Here is a 17,971-nt window from a genome sequence, read left to right on the forward strand (position 1 = left end):
TTCCATTAAGATTCCTATCAATCATCCGACTAAATAGCATCGTCTCAATATTTATCTCACGAACATGTATTCAAATTATTGCACAGTCTAATCTCGCCTTACGGCAAGCACGACGTGTAATATATTGTTTAAAATATTGTATCCGTTGCTGCTGCAGCGGGAGTAATCTATAACCGTGAAAGTAATCCTCCCGTTTATCATAGGTTCTATTCGTACGGTGAGGATGAATTTGAAAAATTGAAATAACAAAGAAATTAATAAATCCAAACTACGTGTAAGAAAATAATTAGATCGAGACGAATAATTGAAGAAACTTAAGTAGCTGAGAAGAAAAGAGTGAAATAAAAAAAAAAAAAAAATAATGAAGAATCGCGTGACAATTTTTCGCCTCGGGATACGTAAATAATTATTAAACGAGACGAGAAGCTTTATTCTAAATTACGCCTTGATCTTCTTGCACGCTTTTTTGTACCTTGCGTTGTCTTCTCCTTTTTTTTTTTTTGGTTTTTTTTTCGCTGTAATAACTCTCGCTTCTAATTGTCTCTCTATTCTCGTTTTCCCTGATCCGCGATTCTTTTCTTTTTCTTCTTGTTATCCCGTTTCGTAATATTTTTTTTTTTTTTTTCTTGGTATTTTGTTACTCTCCGGAATGGCTTTTCACCGTATTCGATAAAAAAAACCGTCCCGAATTGCGTGATCGGGCTAACGGACAACGTTTCCTCGGATCGAGATTCATCGTCTGACTTGTTCGAGCCTTGGAATTGCCTGATATAACACCCGTACGATCTGTACCGGTAACAACGGCTGTTACGACGTTTCAACGAATCCACAAACTGTAATAAGATCTGAAAATAATCGAAGGATAAAGCTCTCGTGAAGATGAGATGAAAAAAAAACAAAAAATCAAAAAGAATGTAGCTTGTAGAAAACATTACACCTAACCTAAACTGACCCAACCTACAATGAGAAAAATTTCATTTGTTGCAGTAACTAGAAAAATTCAGTAAAACAGGCATCGTTAAAAAAAAAACTGTTTGAATATTGTTGGAATTGCGAAAAACGAGGTACGCGTAAACATTTTGCGCTATCGTCGATCATTTTTTGGTTATTGCGACGCAAAATCAGTTTGTGAGGCTTACTCTACTTTTTTATTTAAACGAGGCTTTAACTTCAATTTATCGTTGCACGAGTGTTAAATTTTCGCAGCAGTAGCAAGAAAATCTAGCAACGGTGATCGTAATGAGAAAGAATAGTAACGGATACTAGAGTTTCCGGTAACGGCTAGAAAACTAATTTTCATTTTCTACCTAGAAGTATATTTTGTCGATTGCGGTAAAAAATGAAAATAGTGAAGAACTGAACGGTAACCGGAAGTAAAAATTTCTCTTACAATCAGTTCAAGCACGAAAGCTGGGATTTGGAAAATTCAAATCCTTGTAAACGAAAGTTTTATTTACAACTGACGAATAAACTTTTATTTATCGAATACTCGGGCGAGCTTTTACGTCCCATCAAGCTTCGCGCGCATTCCCACCGTATGTGTTTTATATCACGCACGTAAGGTATGTTTAACATACCCAGCACAGCTGCGTTTAATCGCTCTCTGCACGAACAGCTTTCAGTTTTGAAGCTAGCCCGGAATCTGAAATTTTATATGGCTCCGCTTTTATACTCGCAGAATATTATAGATGGCAAATTTTGAAAAGTCAGTTTCACGGGTAAGAGTGAAAAGAAAAAATAGGCGCTTTAAATTAGAATTAAAATTTCCTACCTACCGAAATTCTGAAGTAAAATTCGAGCCGATTTCTTCCAGTTTGCGAAATCGGATTTTCGCTTTACTTCGGATACGAATCAATAGTGATAAACGAGGCATTCATTTTTGGATAACTCTTTGAGAAAACGTGATTTTTTTTTTATTCCAAATTACAAAACGGAGCAGATTTTTTGGACAAAACGATTCTCAGGGAAATTGAATGATCGTCAGATATGATCGTCCAGTATCGATCAGTTAAGATTCAACATTTTAATAAAGAATGAAGAAAGAATTCAAATTCAAGTTTACCCGAATTGGTAAATCGGTTGAAAACAATTTTATGCTTGATTACTGTTTTATAAAAATTACGTTACATTCACGATGGCAAACATATTTGTTAATTCGTTTTATTACTGTATCGAAAACGTTACATTGTGTGAACATTATTTCAGAAGGCGCAACGTTGAGAATGAACGAATCCAGAAATGCAGCCGTCATCGCCATTATTTTGGCGTTGACATCTCACTGTCATGGAGCAATGAACACCATAAAAATTGGTGAGTATTCAGCGCGGCGTTTTGTGTTGAAAAAAAAAAGAAAAATTAAAAAATAAAACGCAAATCCATATCCAAGAAATCAAATTGCATATTGAAAACAATTGTGCAGTCCGATATGTCATCGTAAAATTTACCATTAAAAAATTCAGCGTGACGTCGGATAATCCTCAGAATCGTACAGGCCGATGTTTTGCTAATTTGTTTAGAAGGCCACGAGTCGTGAATTATTCAACTTACAGATTCCAGCTTCCGCGCGAATTATTTGTCAGTGGTAAAGAATGGTTAAGCGTGACGCTAAAACGTTGTAAGTAATAAATACTCACTTTATTATTATGTGTTTAAAACGACGTATTCAGTCGTTTTTTGCCGACAACTTTTGATCCGATCAATATTTCTCAACTCGCGAGTTTCAGTTTCGTAGACAATTTCAAAGAGGAAAAATAAAGTATCGAAACCTTTTTTTTTTCCCCGTACAACCGAAAGGAAAAAAAAAACGACGTACGCGAGAAACGTTAAAATCGTAGTTTTTATCAATTCTTAAACAATGTTTATCCACAACGTTTTTACTAACCGCAAAAAAAAATAATCAACAGCACAAGAGATACGTTCTTAATATTATCAGACAAGCGATATAAATTATACGCAAAGTATCATCAGTCCTAAGAATAACTTATAAATTAATAGCAGAACTGGCTGTCATTTAAATAAGCCATTGATTGAATTTCAAACTTGTCGAAGGCGCATCCCCTCGGAACTTCATAATTAACAATCAATTCGCGGCGTGTTTGCATCGCAATGTAAATGGATTTCTCATCAGGAATATTAGGGTAATCGGTTAATTACAAAAGTTCAAGATAATTCCTATTTTTCAAGGCCAGTTTCGTGCCGATCACTCGTCCTGAACTCGGGGGCGAAAAAAAAAAAAAGAAACGACAATGCGTTTAAATTCAAATTCAGGCACATCGTAATCCGGTTTTTTTTTTCATTTATTTTTTTTTTTTTTTTTTTTTTTTTTTTTTATTAAAAAAAATTGATCAGACGTAACTGAAGTCTGAAAGAAAATTTCTTTCCTTCCTGTTTCTTCGTTAAAAATAACGAGAAATGGGCATTTCTTTTTCTTTCCTTTGAGTCTAACGTTTAAAATTTATTTCGTCGTTTCGTTTTCTCCGGAAAAAAAAAACTGTATCAGCGAAATTTGTGAGCTTCAAAACCTCAAAGAAATCTTGACGCGAGGATTTAAAAGATGTCGCAATTTATCAACTATTTCTGTTGATCTCTTCGTGCGATTTGTATGAATCAATTGATGATTCGCAGTGAGAGTAAGAATGAAAGGAAAAAAAGAAAGAAGGAACGGAAAGAGTGAAAATTGTCCTTGGAAAACATTCCTAACCCTTTGAGTCTAAAAAAAAAAAATAGATGGTAAGTATTCTCCGCATAATTCTTTGCGGTTTTTTTATTTTTTCGTTATTTCTGGTAGTATACTAATCGGTTTTCAATACTCGAGTGTAATTATTGCGATACAATGTAAATTATTATTGTTAGAAGCAAATTTATTGAAAATAATCGTGAAAATTTGAGGAATAATTTAATACCGAGAAAGTTGTTCAAATCTGAATATGGAATTAAAAAATTCATGACGGCGAATATCCAATATGGCGGACGAAAATTTCAAATTCGATCGAATCCGGAGAAAAAAAAAAAAAAAAAAAACTCCGTCCAGGGGTATTTTGGGTCGCTGATTACGAATCTGAGATTAAATTTTGAAAATTCAGTACAGCGAATCTAAAATCAGCGACCCCGAAAAACCCCGCGTAGAGTTTTTTTTCACCACACGTATTCGATAAAAATCATGAATTTAATTCTATTTGATTCTAAATTCATAATTAGCTAAAGCAAAACTCACCGAATCTGACAGAACAACGTATGACTCGATGGATAAAAGTGACTGATATGAATGTAATGAAAAAAAATGCATAATCGTGAGAATACAAATTGTTATTAATAATAATTTTTCGCAATATTTCCATCCTCGGTATTCGCATATAAGACCCTTCGACTATCCGCATTATGGACCTGGGTAGGTAAGAAGGAAGGGAAAACCGACGGAGTTTGTTCCTCTGAGCACAAGCCGTTAGAGCCCGTAGGGCGAGAGTGAATCCCTCGAGAAAGTATAATAAACTGTCGAAAGATAGGCTGTATATCGACAAATGGAAAACGCGTGTAGATTTGAACTCTCCGCAGCGGGAAGAAGAGTAGCGAAAACTGGGGGGGGGGGGGGGGGGGGGGGGGGGGTGGAATGGGGAGGAAAGGGGCGGAAAGGGAAGGAAAGAGGGTCGCGAAATTATTCCCGGAGCGAAATCCCCGGCTGAAAATCACCCGCTATACGTATTCCCACCTTTCTTCTCTCTCTCTCTCTTTCTCTCTCTCTCTCTCTGTCTCTCTCTTCTTTCTCTTTGCCTCGCTCTCCGCGATTCGACAAACTCTCTTGCCCCCCCCCCGCCCCCACTCCTCAAACCCTCGGCGACTCGGCACGTCGTCCATTAAAAATAAAGGCCGGAATGATTTAGACCGCGAAACGTGGTCGTGAATACAGACTTCAAAATTTTCCCCACCGCGTACATACATATATATATATATGTATATAATGTAGTTTCGATACGTGTGGATCGGTCCTCAACCCCCTCCATGTTTTGAGAGACAAAAAAATATTGTTACAGGCGAATCTCCGCTTGTTCCGAGACTTTCTTTTTTTTTTTTTTTTTTTTTTTTTTCTAAGAAACAATTTTTCGAAACGTCGTTTTTAATCGGATAGATTCGTTGTTGAGAAAATCTTGTGGCAAATTTTTACGACAACGCGACAATTATCCTTCTCCGTAGAAATTGACGAATGATTTTTGAAACTTTTTTTTTTTTTTTTTTTTTTTTATCGACGCAAAATGCGACGGGTCAAATTTTGTAACTTCACTTTCCTACCACCTTTCCTATCCCGGTTTACTCTATTTTACTTTTCACTTTTCAACATACCGCCAAAAATATTCACACGATTGTATGAAATTATCTGTGTCATTTGAAGTTTCAAAGAGTAACATAAATTACAGCTGTGCGATTATTGGTGTGTGGAAAAAAAAAAAAAAAAAAAAAAACTAGAAAAAAAAAAGAATACATATTTTGGCGAGACGAAAAATGATACGCTGCGTATAAATGATAACATGATTACAAAAATGATGTGTCTCGACACATTTATTGAAAAAGTTCAATGACGGGCAGGCGAAATGTTGCGTCAAGTTTCGTCCCGAGTTTCACGGCTATACAGACGTTGCAGTTTATGGATACAAATGATTCTCACGTAAGAACTGCTCACGGATAGAAAAACCCATCAATCTTGACGAAATCGGTTATTTGTAATGCAGATATAGAATAAACGGGAATCACGATTGAAGCTTCGATACTCACGACTGTCCAAGATGAGAGAAGGCAGAGTAATTAGCTTTATATTTAACTTCGTGGATTTTTCCAAAAATGATTCTGTATCCGTGAATTTTTTACATCGAAAATAACACGAGTTTAAAAGGCTCGAAAAACGATTTCGCGCAATTTGCGATTTTCTGTAATTTTTCTACCTCGTTTCGTTGAAATAAAAATTGTTTCCAATGAAAGATCCAGACAGAATCTCCGGGATTAAATTTTATATATCCCTGGCTCGAATATCATAACGAGTTTTTAATTTGTCCGAAGCCATAGAAATTCTACTTGTAGCAAAGCTATGAATTTCTTCTACCGTGGGGAAAGTAATAACTGTAGCAAAATAAGTCGCCAAATGCAATTGGGGATGCATGGCATCGGGGGTTTTTTTACATGTGAGTGGATCCGTTTACGAAAACAACCGATCAACGGTTGCGGACCTGTCGTCAAATCAGCACAAATAAATTCACCCGTCTAACAGACACTGTATAAGGAAACAGTGAGGCGCGAAGCTCCTAGTTAAAACAAAAAAATATTCATAACGAAGACACGGTAATGACTGTGTTACGTAAAAAAAAAAATAATTCCAGTCGGAATAAATTTACGAGCAAAGTACATCGGTTTTTTCACTCCCTTATCTGTACGTTAATTATCATTCGTAATTGTAATTTCTTTTTTTTTTTTTCTTCTTTTTTTTTCTTGGTGAATAATTCTGGTTACATAACAGATAATACGCGTTATTCGTACCAATGCCATAACTAGTTTCGACTTTGGAATTAGCGTATAAGATATATGCAAGAATCGGCTGAATTTTCGAAATAACAACAAATTATGCGATTAATTTTTATACCGTTTATTAAACGTTCTTTATTTGACGATAATTTTTGTTTTTTATCTTTATTTTTTTATCTTTCCGAACCCTGCGAAGGAGATGAAAATAATTCGTTTTACGACTGAAAATTGAGGAGACGACGGATGATGTGATTGAAATTTGCGTTCGAGCAATATTGGCTCTTTGACGCGGTAAATACGTGCACGAATAACTGCTAATAGTGAATCGAACCGCGGGGCGAAGGGGGAGAAGGGATGGTTAAAATTTGGGGAATTCACTCCGGGCGAATTTAATAATGCTAAACAAGCCTGCCGAACTTCCGGTTCAATTGCAATGTCGATGATATGGTTGGTACAAGTTTAATTAAATTCATGCCTCTAACCGTTGGGTTGACTGAGAAACAATTATATTAAGGATTAACGAATAAATCAGGATTTTTTTTTAGCCGACAAAAATTACACAAAGATACGTATTTTCAATATTGTACCCGTTGTAATTTCTCACCACGTTTCCCGTAACTTTTTTAATCTACAAAGTTGCCGCCTTCGGATATTTAGCACTTTTGTCAAATCAGGATCGGACAATTAGGGCGCGCGTATCGATCATCCGAAAATCGTTCATCTTTCCCGAAAAGACTTTTTAAAATTAAACCGATTCTCTGTAGAATATTTTAAATGAAAAAGAAACCTGACACCCTACAAGAAATAATATTCTTTTTTGTCGACGATGCGCGGAATTTCAACCTTCCAGATAAAATTGCAGGTGAATTGCTGATTTTCTTTCATTCACAGATTTTTGTATTGAAACGAAACAAGTAACGAATGCTTTGGGGAAAATAAGAATGTCGAAACGTTGTTTTTTTTTTTTTTTTACCTCAGAATCAATTACACAGGCCTGCTAAATATTAATTTTAATTTCCGCATAAAATAATAATGCCTTTTTTTTTAGGTATTTAGGTAGATTGAATCGAAACATAACGCTAATTTTTTGAAAGGCAGATCGAGATTTACTTTTATGCAAGATACGTGCATGCTTACAGATTATTGAACAATTTTTATGAAAAAATAAAACATAACGAATACAAAACTGAATGTTTGGTTTATGAAATGAACAGCGTTAGTTTTAAAAACAAGACTTGAGAGACTTGATAAATCGAAACGAATTTTGATACCTTTTTCTACTTTCTTTAAAACTCGTGTTCAATATCTTTTTCTCTCGTACTTACGTAGCTCTAAATTATATGCTTAAAATCACCGTAAACAACAACTAACGAAGGTGGATGGAATATTCAAACATCAACACTACCGTTAATACGTATAATTAGCGCACAAATTGTAAGTCAAGTCTAGTGTTACAAAGAAAAGAGAAAAAAAAAACTCTCAGAAAATTTACTCGATAGAATTTTTTAAATATGTTTTTTTTTTTTTTTTTCATCGATTCTTACTTAATAATCAGCGAAATTAATACTCAGTTTTGTCAGGTGAAAATCATCGCAGTCCTGTTGTTATTGATCTGCATCGTTTGATCCGAACGCGATGTAGGAAAAAAAAAAATGTTAACAAATAATTAAACAAAAAACCACTATCAGTTATTTACACGTTATTAGAGACACCGTTTAGGCCTCCTTATCAACGGATGAAATAATCGTAGCAGCTTGTGCTTCGAGTTACGATAAGGACGTGAGTGTAATTAGAATTTCGCAAAGACACGCGAGCCGTTTGAAAAATAATTGTTAATATTTAACGCGATAAGAAGCTACGCTTATTTCTATAAAATGGCAAGTCTCCGCTTCAACTTTCGCAGAAGTTAATAATTCTTTTTAAAGAATTCTAAGGCCCCAGCTTTGTGTAACGCAGAATAGAACATCATGTTCCGATTAATATTTGCCTTCGCTATTATCACCTTCGCCGCAGCAGCTCCGCAACTTTTAACGATTGCTCTCCAGGGCAGACCGTTGTTGGATCTCGATCGTAAGTTGAGAATTTTTTTATCGCGTCATTTTAATGAAAGGGAATCACGATAGTTATTTTTTTTTTTTTTTTTTTTGCCCAGTAAAAACAAAATAACACGATTTTTGCACATAAGTTGAGAAAAAAAGAAAAAAGAATAGCAATTTTTTATTTACTGTTTGTTTTTTTGTTTTTTTTTTCTCTACAAATTTCATCCTGAACTGGATAAGTTTGGGTAATATTCGAAGCAGAATAAAAATGATTGAAAAATTTAACCCCGTCACTTTTCCATTCTCTTGCATTTTTTGTTTAATTTTTAATGTTCTCAGAAATTTTTTTGACTCTTCGATAGATTGAGTTGAGTATTTTTAAACAGGCGATTTGGAATGCATTGTGTAACGTTTTTTATTCCTTGATTTTTTTCAGTGGCAAACTTGGGCCGTTAAATGCTGGAAACTTGATCGAAGCATCTGCGTCGTCCCGTATTCGTAACGCGAATATGAAAAGATTTAACGAGAATTTTGGCGAGGGGGAGAAAATAAAATGATTCGAAGTATCGCGTAAATGTTTTTTTTTTGTTTTCAAATCAAAGGATCTTGTATTATAACAATAAGAAATGTAAATTCTATTAATAAACTGCAGTGTGCTACGGAATTTTGAAAACCGATTATTTAAAAAAAAAAATTATAACTGTACGGTACAGAAGTGAAAAAATTGATTACTTCAGTTTCTACATTTTTCTTCGGAAATGTAAAAAAGCAAGAAAATCCTGCGGAAACTTTTGGTTCAGAAAATTTTGCAAAATGGGTTATAACATTGATGTTGCAAAATTTGGAGTAACGATGTGTTGTGAAAGAGAAAACAGCGCAGCAACAATTTACGCTTTAAAAATAAAAAAAGAAGATTGAAATTAATATTTAAGTAAGGGATCGATATTTTGTCAAAATAGTTCAATCATCGTGTGAAATTATTATTATTGTTTTTTTTTTTTTTTACAAATTTTAATCCCGAACTCATCAATTCCAAATGAGAATGTTGACAAATTTTCGAGACTTCTCGAAGAGAAAAACTGATTTCGCGCTGCAACAACCAAAAAAGGATCGACGATAGCGCAAAATGTTTACGCGTGTCTCGTTTTTCGTAATACCAAAAATATTCCAACAGTTTTTTTTTTTTTTTTTAACGATACCAGTTTTACTGAATTTTTCCAGCTACTGTAACAAATGAAATTTTTCTCAGTGTATAAAAAAAAAAAAAAAAAAATATCCGACAACGACGTAACGTCAAAATAATGTTTTCCATTTCTCCGTATGAAATTTTCACGCGAGCTGCGTTTAATCGTGCATGTAGAAACATATCCAACTTTGCGAATTCGATTACAGCGATTTTGCAAAGGTCGAATTTCACGTTCGACGGGGCGGGTGGTGAAGGGAGGAAGGGAAGGGAAGAGGCTCCGTGGGGGGTGAGTTTGACTCCTCGGGGACACGAAGAACATTGATAACGACATTTAACTCCGGTTAATCGAACCGTGAACGGTTTGAGTCGAGCTTAAGGGCGAAGCTCGGCGAGTTTCAAGGGGGGGGGGAGTCCGAGAGGCCGAAGGGCGAAGGATGAATAATTAAGGGAATGAAGGGCGAGTATCGGATGGAGGACGGGAACCAGAGCCGAGCTTTTTCTTTCGATCGAATTTTCGCCCCCTGTAGGGATTACGATTTCTTTTTGTTTTTTTTTTTTTCCTTTTTTCCCATCATATTTTGTTCCTCAACCCCCCCTCCCCATATCGCCAAAAATTACCTCACCGCGAATATTTTCACGGATAATAAAATTCATTTTCCTTCACGCCTCTGTGCCTTTCTTCCGCGCAACAACGAATCACCTTGAACCACCACCCCTTTCTCGAATCCATTAAGGTTAATCAACGAATTCGATAAAAACTCGAATATATTATTATTATTATTACGAAATTATTTATTATTTTTCTTATTATTCTATTCTTATTCTTATATTCTTTTTTACGAAAACAATTTTTCTTGATGCTATTTGGCGAAAATTTTACCTACTTCTCGAGTAGATTCATGTTTGTTTCATTTTTAGTATACATGATGTAAAGGCTCATGCACAAAAACTAATCTCTATTGTATACAAGACTGTTTGTGTTTTTATTACGCTCTTATATGACCATAGCGATAGGTATGAATGAATAACCGATTATTGTTCAGCGCCTAAGTTCGTCAGTTTTGTCGAATATTTCACGGAAGACGGACGTATTAACAGCGATGAATTAAATTTGGAATTAATGACTCATTTTCTATAATTCGACGTTTTTTTTTTTTGTTAATTTATTAATCGCTTAAAAGTTAATTTATTATCGCGGAAATTGATTGAAAATTTCATCCATTTGAAACAAACTACTTCAAGTTAATTGGATATTTTCACTGTTCAATTTCACGTTTGATTGCTATTTTATTCAATTTTTCGTAGCAAAAGAAATATTCTTTTATTTATTCAAGTATTTATTTATAGTTGTGTCGCGTTGCTTTCAATCCAGTCAAGTGTCCTCGATTTTGGGCATTGAATTCGTTGCCGATTGATTTATCATACCTTTTCATTCGATATCGATGATCGAAACATTCGGCGAGATATATTTTTCCTCAATCCATTTCCATTCATCAGATAACATCGTCGATTATCGAATCACGCGCAACGATTATTTCTTCATATCCAACGATGAAACTTGCACATCCTGCTATAAATAATTTATGGTGGCCCTTAGTATTGGTAAGAAAAATTCTTTTTTTTCTCTCACCCCTTAAATTGACTCGAAGTACTAAAAAATTATTTTTAAACGTGAAATCCGCTAGTAATTTTAATATTAACCCGTGCCCCAAAGGCCCTTTAAAGGAGTATATATATACATGTATATTATTTAATGCTGCAAGAAAATCGGAATAATAAAACAGAGTACCTATTATAAATAAGTAGAAAATGAAGATTTGCCTCAATGAATAAAATTATTAATTAAATCTGCATACCTAAGGTGACGCGAATGAGCGTATTAACGATGATAAAAAAAAAAAAAAAAAAAAAACTAGAACCAGTGAAGGAGGGAAAAATTCCGATTGTGTACAGTGCACATTTACATCCGAAGTTGAAAGGGATCCTCTTGGAAAAAAAGAGCCTCGTTTGGACGGTGCTCGTTTTCTAAGGATGAGAGTGGCTCGCGTGGTGGGTATAATTTCATTTCAGGCCATTATCTCTACTCTCTCTACTCTCTCTACTCTCTCTTCTCCTCTTTTTTATGCAAATTTTTGCCCCTCGGTTATTCCGCCTTTCGGCTATTCGGTCGTCTTAAAAAATGAGACGACGTTAAACCCGAAGTTGAAAGTTTTCCACCATTCTCCTACTCCGCTCTCTATTAAGAATAACTGACGGTTATGAGACACGTATAAATAAACGCTACGGAAATGGTTTATTGCATAACAATTCCGCTGAGTGAGATTAATTTTTTATCCGTTTATTGAAGGATAATCGAAAAAAAAAATGGTTTCAAAGTTGCTGTTTGTTTATTTTAAAAGCGAACACAATCCGACTTTGGAATTGAAATTATTGAAAAACAAGTGTAATAAGTTTGACGAATTTCAATTTTTTATTACGACTTTACAAAATATTCCTTCGGTAATTTCGATCCGATCAATTTCAGTTTTACACTTTTTTGCCAACTTTTACATCCAGTTTCTCACTTTCTTGGTACACTTGTTAATACGCGTATATCCGAGAAGTATGTTTGTTAGAAGTTTATAGTTTAGTCAGTTAACAACAATTAGACGCTAGTGTTTCCGTAAAACAATACAATTTTCTCAATTATACCCTGAAACGATAATTTTAAGTATGTTTGTTCGCATTACCGTTTCTCTATTCACGTTCAAGGGTTCGATAAAATTTCGCACAACGTTAAATTGGAGATAAGGCTAATTAATGAACGTAATTATTATTCAATTTACGCACCGCAATCGCAAACGCGTATTTTCCGAGTTAAATTCGAACCGAGCAGCGTGTATGACTCACCGGAAAATTCACCGACTAATTTGAAAATTATACAGTGAGAATTATGCATTATCTTAAAATCACTACATTCAAGTAGTCAAATATTATTTCAAATTCATACTTGAGATTTTTAATTACTTAAAACGATGATAATTGAATACGTTTCGTCATTAATTTTTGTTTAATTATTTTACTCGTTTTAAAAAGCATGATAATTTATTTTATTTTTCACCTAAAATATCCTCGCTTGTAATTAAAAATAATTTCTCATACATCGGATAAAACTATAAATATTTTCCACCTTACCATCTTCTTTTCATTCGCAATGATTGTTGTTATTTTTTTTGTTTTAATTTCAAATTGCCCAAAAACTCTGTAGCAAATTGCTCTTTCGACGCGTAAATTTGTTTCCTCTCGTTCACTTTTTTTACCGTTCATTTTTAATTTCCACCGCCTTTCTTCCAACTCCGTTTCGCATTCAACTTTTTTCAATTAAACCTCGCTCAATTTTGAATCAGCATACAATTCAACGTTTGGTTAATTAAATTGCATTATGTAACAGAGTCTGAAAGTAAAGAGAGAGAGAGAGAGAGAGAGAGAAATCTAATTATTGTATAAATTTTTTAATCCGACGTACAAAAAAAAGAAAAACATGTTACACGTATATAAAATATAATAAAAAAATTCAGATAGATTTCGTACTTATTTTACATCTGCATAGATAATGAATTTAATTTCAAAGAGAAATGGAATGAAATTGGAGAGCTGATTAATTAGATACACCTATATAACACTGAACAGTAATAAAAGTTTAACATTATGCGTTTTCGGATGATGAGAAGAAGATTAAAAATAAAAAATTGAAAACAAACGACGAGCATTTCTCTTCGTAGATAATTTATGCGAATATATTTAATCTCCGTCTGACCGACGAATTGGACTTAATTAATTACTTTTGGTATATGTATACGTAGGTATGTGAAATCGACTGATGTACCAACCTTGCAGCCTCGAAAAGTTAAAATTTATATTTCCGACAGGTTAGGTTCGACTATATATACTATATATATATATATATTATATATATATATATAGCCTAACTCGAATAATTCAACCTTGAAGGGGTTGATTTATTCCCGCACATACCTAACTGCAGTTAAATAGTTTTAGTCAACGAACAAACTTTTCCCACTCGCTTTGTAACCGTCTCTTACACTTTCTCTCTCTCTCTCTCTCTCTCTCTCTCTCCCTCTCTCTCTCTCTCTCTCTGTGAATATCTAAACTGAGAGAAATTTTTAGTTCCGGTTATCGCTCTGTCCTTAACTATTTTCATATTTACCACAATCGAAAAATATCGTTCTAGGTAGAAAATGAAAATTATTTTTCTAGCTGTTGCCGGAAAGTCTATCATCCGTTACTATTCTTTCTCATTACGATCACTGTTGTTAGATTTTCTTTCAACTGTTGGGAAAATTTAACGCTCGTGCAACGATAAATTGACGTTAAAGCCTTGTTTAACTAAAAAAGTAGAGTAAACCGAACAAACCGATTTTGCTTTGCAATTACCAAAAAAGCAAAATGGTTAGGCGTACCTCGTTTTTCGTAATTCCAACAATATTTAAAAAAAAATTTTTTTTATCGATATCTGTTTTACTGAATTTTTCTAGTTATTGTAACAAATGAAATTTTTCTCAGTGTACGTTGTACTCTTTATTTATAACAAATTATTATCGTCGCGACTAATTGTACTGTCATTAGTTATTGTTAATCGTAAGTCACTCGATTTTAAATTGTAAATCTGTTTTCTACATGATTTTTCAACCCTACGCTGCTTCCACCGTTTATAATTCGTTGTTGCCTCAAGGTAAAAAACCAAGGCACAAATAAAAATCAATCGAATATCTCTGAAAGCGTGTAACGACATTCGTGCAATATCGGGAAAAAATGTAGGTTTCGATATGAAGATCGGTAGATCCAAGAAAAAATTACAATCTTGATAAAATCTTACTTTCATTTTTAAATAATCTTAAATGCTTTTTTTTTTTTACTGTCGAGAATACTCAATCGTACATCACTGATTGAATATCTAATTGATTTGATTTAATATTTGATCCATTCACTTGCAATAGATTATACTTTTGATCTCTGGATAGACCATTTTTTTTTTCTTTTTTTTCTTACAAAGGATATGATTTTGGATTTGGAAAATAGAATTGATAAACAATCAATATGTCCTTTCGTCAGTTTTAATTAGCAAATCTGAACTACTCTCTTATAATTCCGATTCACTATTTATTTATTAGTGTTTTTGAAGTCGAGTCAATCATTCAATCAACATCGGATTCATGCTTGAACTCGAGTCTTCGACCTTGCGTCACTTTTTCTTTGCGTCAAGCTAATTCTCGTTGTTGTATTCACGCGATTTCTGACAATTAGCGAGCTCGTTTTGTGTCATAATCGCTGTACTTGAAACCAGACATGGCATTGTGCAACTTCTGTTCATTACGATGAATTCACGAACTGGTTTGGCGATTGTTTCGACACTGAGATCAACGCGTTAAAGCTCTAGAAATTTGCCCCCCGTCGCTCAAATATCAACAAAGACCAACTTCTCGTACGTTTGTAAAGTCGATTTTCGAACAAGTATTCGAAATTCATTTCAGCAAAGAAATAAAGTGAAGAAAGTTTTAGGGAGACGATGTGTTATTTCCTTATCTCTGAAAATGTGGAAGAATTAAAATCGAAGGCGATTTAAAACTCGACATATCGAAAGAACGATTCGATTATTGTTGAACGATATTTTCACACTTGCATAAAATAAAACACAGTTGAAATGAAAATTGCAGGGATGTTCGATAATATCCAGAAAGTGTACTTTTTGTTTTATTCTCTTCAAACAATTGATTCAGAACTTTTGTCGGAAGGCAATTTTTTTATTTACAATAAACGAAACATCTTTGTCACAAATGATTATCAATTGTTCGAATTAAAATATTCATTTTTTTTTTTTTTTTTTTTGTTTTCTAATGATAACGAAGATTTTTTTCATCCAACTTCAACTGCGGTTTGTTGAAAAAAAATTAAAATTGATCGCAATAGAAATGCGGTTTTTTTCAGATATTCCAAAATATCTTCCACGTTGGAGTTTTCAAAAATGGACGATCATTCGCAAATTTTCTTTATTACGTTCAGTCTTTTCTCGTTCTGCAGTCACGGCGCATCGAAGAGATGAAACGGGGTCAATCCGGCTTAGAGGTTTTTTTTTCTTTTTTTTTTTACACGAAACGGAGCTTTCTTCGACAGTCTCGGCTTTTCCTCTCTCGATAAAAGCCGTTCTTGAGACATATTTCGATAAAAAAAAAATGAACAAAATTTCTTTTCGACTTACGATTCATTCGTAAAAAAAAAAAAAATAATTCTTTGCTTCTTTTTTGAGCCTTGATTTTTGATTATTTATTTTATTTTTTTTTTTTCCTCCCCCTCGTAAATTAGGCGAGAAAATTTATACGTCAAGGTGTAAAATAAAATCGAAGCGACGTGAATTTTCTTCCGTATCGAGAGAAAGTACAGACGAGAATTTGTCTGTTCTCGGCAGATAGGCAACCTCTGCATATTCTCGCTGATGAAGACATACAGCGGCGCAGATTATTCGCGGCGTGCTGTTTCACCGAAACCCGAGTGCCTAGTTTTCGGGTCAACGTTGCTCTACGATCCTATCTCACCCTTATCCGAACGTGTAGTTGCAAACTGCAGCCTCCTCCCTCCCTCTCTCGCTCTTTCTCTCTCTCTCTCTCTCTCTCTCTCTCTGTCTCTATCTCTGAAATTGCATACCGGAAATTGAAATGCAGACGCCTGTGATAACGGGCATGAGTGCGAAATACTGTCTTACCGACTGAATATTACGACGAATTCGTGATATAATCGATCACCTAAATCACCAAACCCGAATAATAATAATTAAGAAAAACGGTCATACCTTTTTTTCAATTTTCACATTGCTCCATATTTCTTCTGCCAATTTTTATCATCGTGAAATTCAAATTTGCACCGAACAGCGTATTGTAAAATTTGAAAATATTTCTCTGATAATTTATTATCATCTTGTCCGTCGCTTATTTTTTCATTTCTTTATTTATTTTCTATTCGTCAACCGAATTCCATACGAAGATGAACTTGCCGAGATGATGATATTTTTCAAAATCAAATACTTCCAAGAAATATTTTTTAACCAAGCCCTGCGGACATAGATTGGATGAGCTCGGAGAGTTTCTTTTCTATTTCTTTTCTTTCTGTATACATTCTCGGCTCGCAATCATTTCTCACTTTCGTCTCTGTCTGACTTTGAGAAATTTTTATCATAGGCATCACGGAGAAGAACAATAATATTCGAAATTGAAGTGAGGCGGGGGAAAATTTTTTTTTTTTTTAAAATGGATGTATGGATGGTTGGACGGTGAAAAAAACTTACCACCCTTTTTTCGTACCTGCGAGAGATAAAAGTGGTAAAAGAAAGATAGAAAAAGTTTGCGACTTCGGAGATTAATATGCGATACCTAGGTGCAGGATATAATGTTGGATTTTCTGACATATATATAGTTTAATGTATGTACTTATCATATATATATATATCATAGACCTGTGCTGTGTGACAAAAATTATTTATATAACCTATTTTTGTGATATATTCCCGCTCGTATCATTCTCAAGATGCTATTCGTCTTTCGGGACGCGAGACTCGCGTCAACTTTCTTGGATATTTTTATTACATGTGATTTGATGGTTTCATGATACATATTGCAGAAGAGAAAGAAAGAGAAAAAATCATAGAAATTTCCAACAAACTTTATTCACAGATATTAATTTCGGTTCGGAAGTATAACTTTGGATGATTTTTTTTTTTTTTTCTTTCTCCAATTTTCTGATTACTGTTTTACAAAATACTTCATAAAACGCTGTCAGATCAAGAATACGTTATAAATGTGAACGTAAAGTTTTTATTCAAATTTGAAGACACGAAGTGACTGAAAAAAAAAAACAAAGGACCTGCGTTTCGAGTGGTTTCATAAATTTTACCGAATCATCGAGGATAAAATTATCGAACATCAAAAGCAAAATGGTATAAAATTTATGACAAGTCAACGAAATTCTTTCACATTCCGCGTAATGCCGAAATAACAAGTGAATCATTGTAAAATCCTCGCCGTTTCTGGGATCCTTGTAATTATCGGCATGTCTTTGTAATCCTTGTAATCTTTGAAATCCTTTGGTAATCCTTGTAACCTTTGCTGTCCGTAGAATCCTTGTAATACTTGCAATCTCTTTGCGACGCGTGTAATACTTGTGCAATCTTTGCGGAAATAACGCGAACTGAAAT

General features: G+C 34.1%; 1 protein-coding gene across 1 annotated transcript in view; it reads left to right on the plus strand.

Annotated features, from left to right (window-relative positions):
* The window catches only part of LOC107220378 (glutamate receptor ionotropic, kainate 2), a 45,122-nt gene that overhangs the window by 9,357 nt on the left and 17,794 nt on the right, over nt 1-17,971 (plus strand). The window contains exon 2 of the mRNA XM_015658951.2: nt 2,206-2,310. Within this exon, the coding sequence (XP_015514437.2) occupies nt 2,223-2,310 (88 nt within the window). The 5' untranslated portion in view covers nt 2,206-2,222. The remainder of the gene's footprint in view (nt 1-2,205; nt 2,311-17,971) is intronic.

This window comes from Neodiprion lecontei, chromosome 7 (assembly GCF_021901455.1).
Source record: "Neodiprion lecontei isolate iyNeoLeco1 chromosome 7, iyNeoLeco1.1, whole genome shotgun sequence".
NCBI classification, from domain to species: Eukaryota; Metazoa; Arthropoda; class Insecta; order Hymenoptera; family Diprionidae; genus Neodiprion; species Neodiprion lecontei.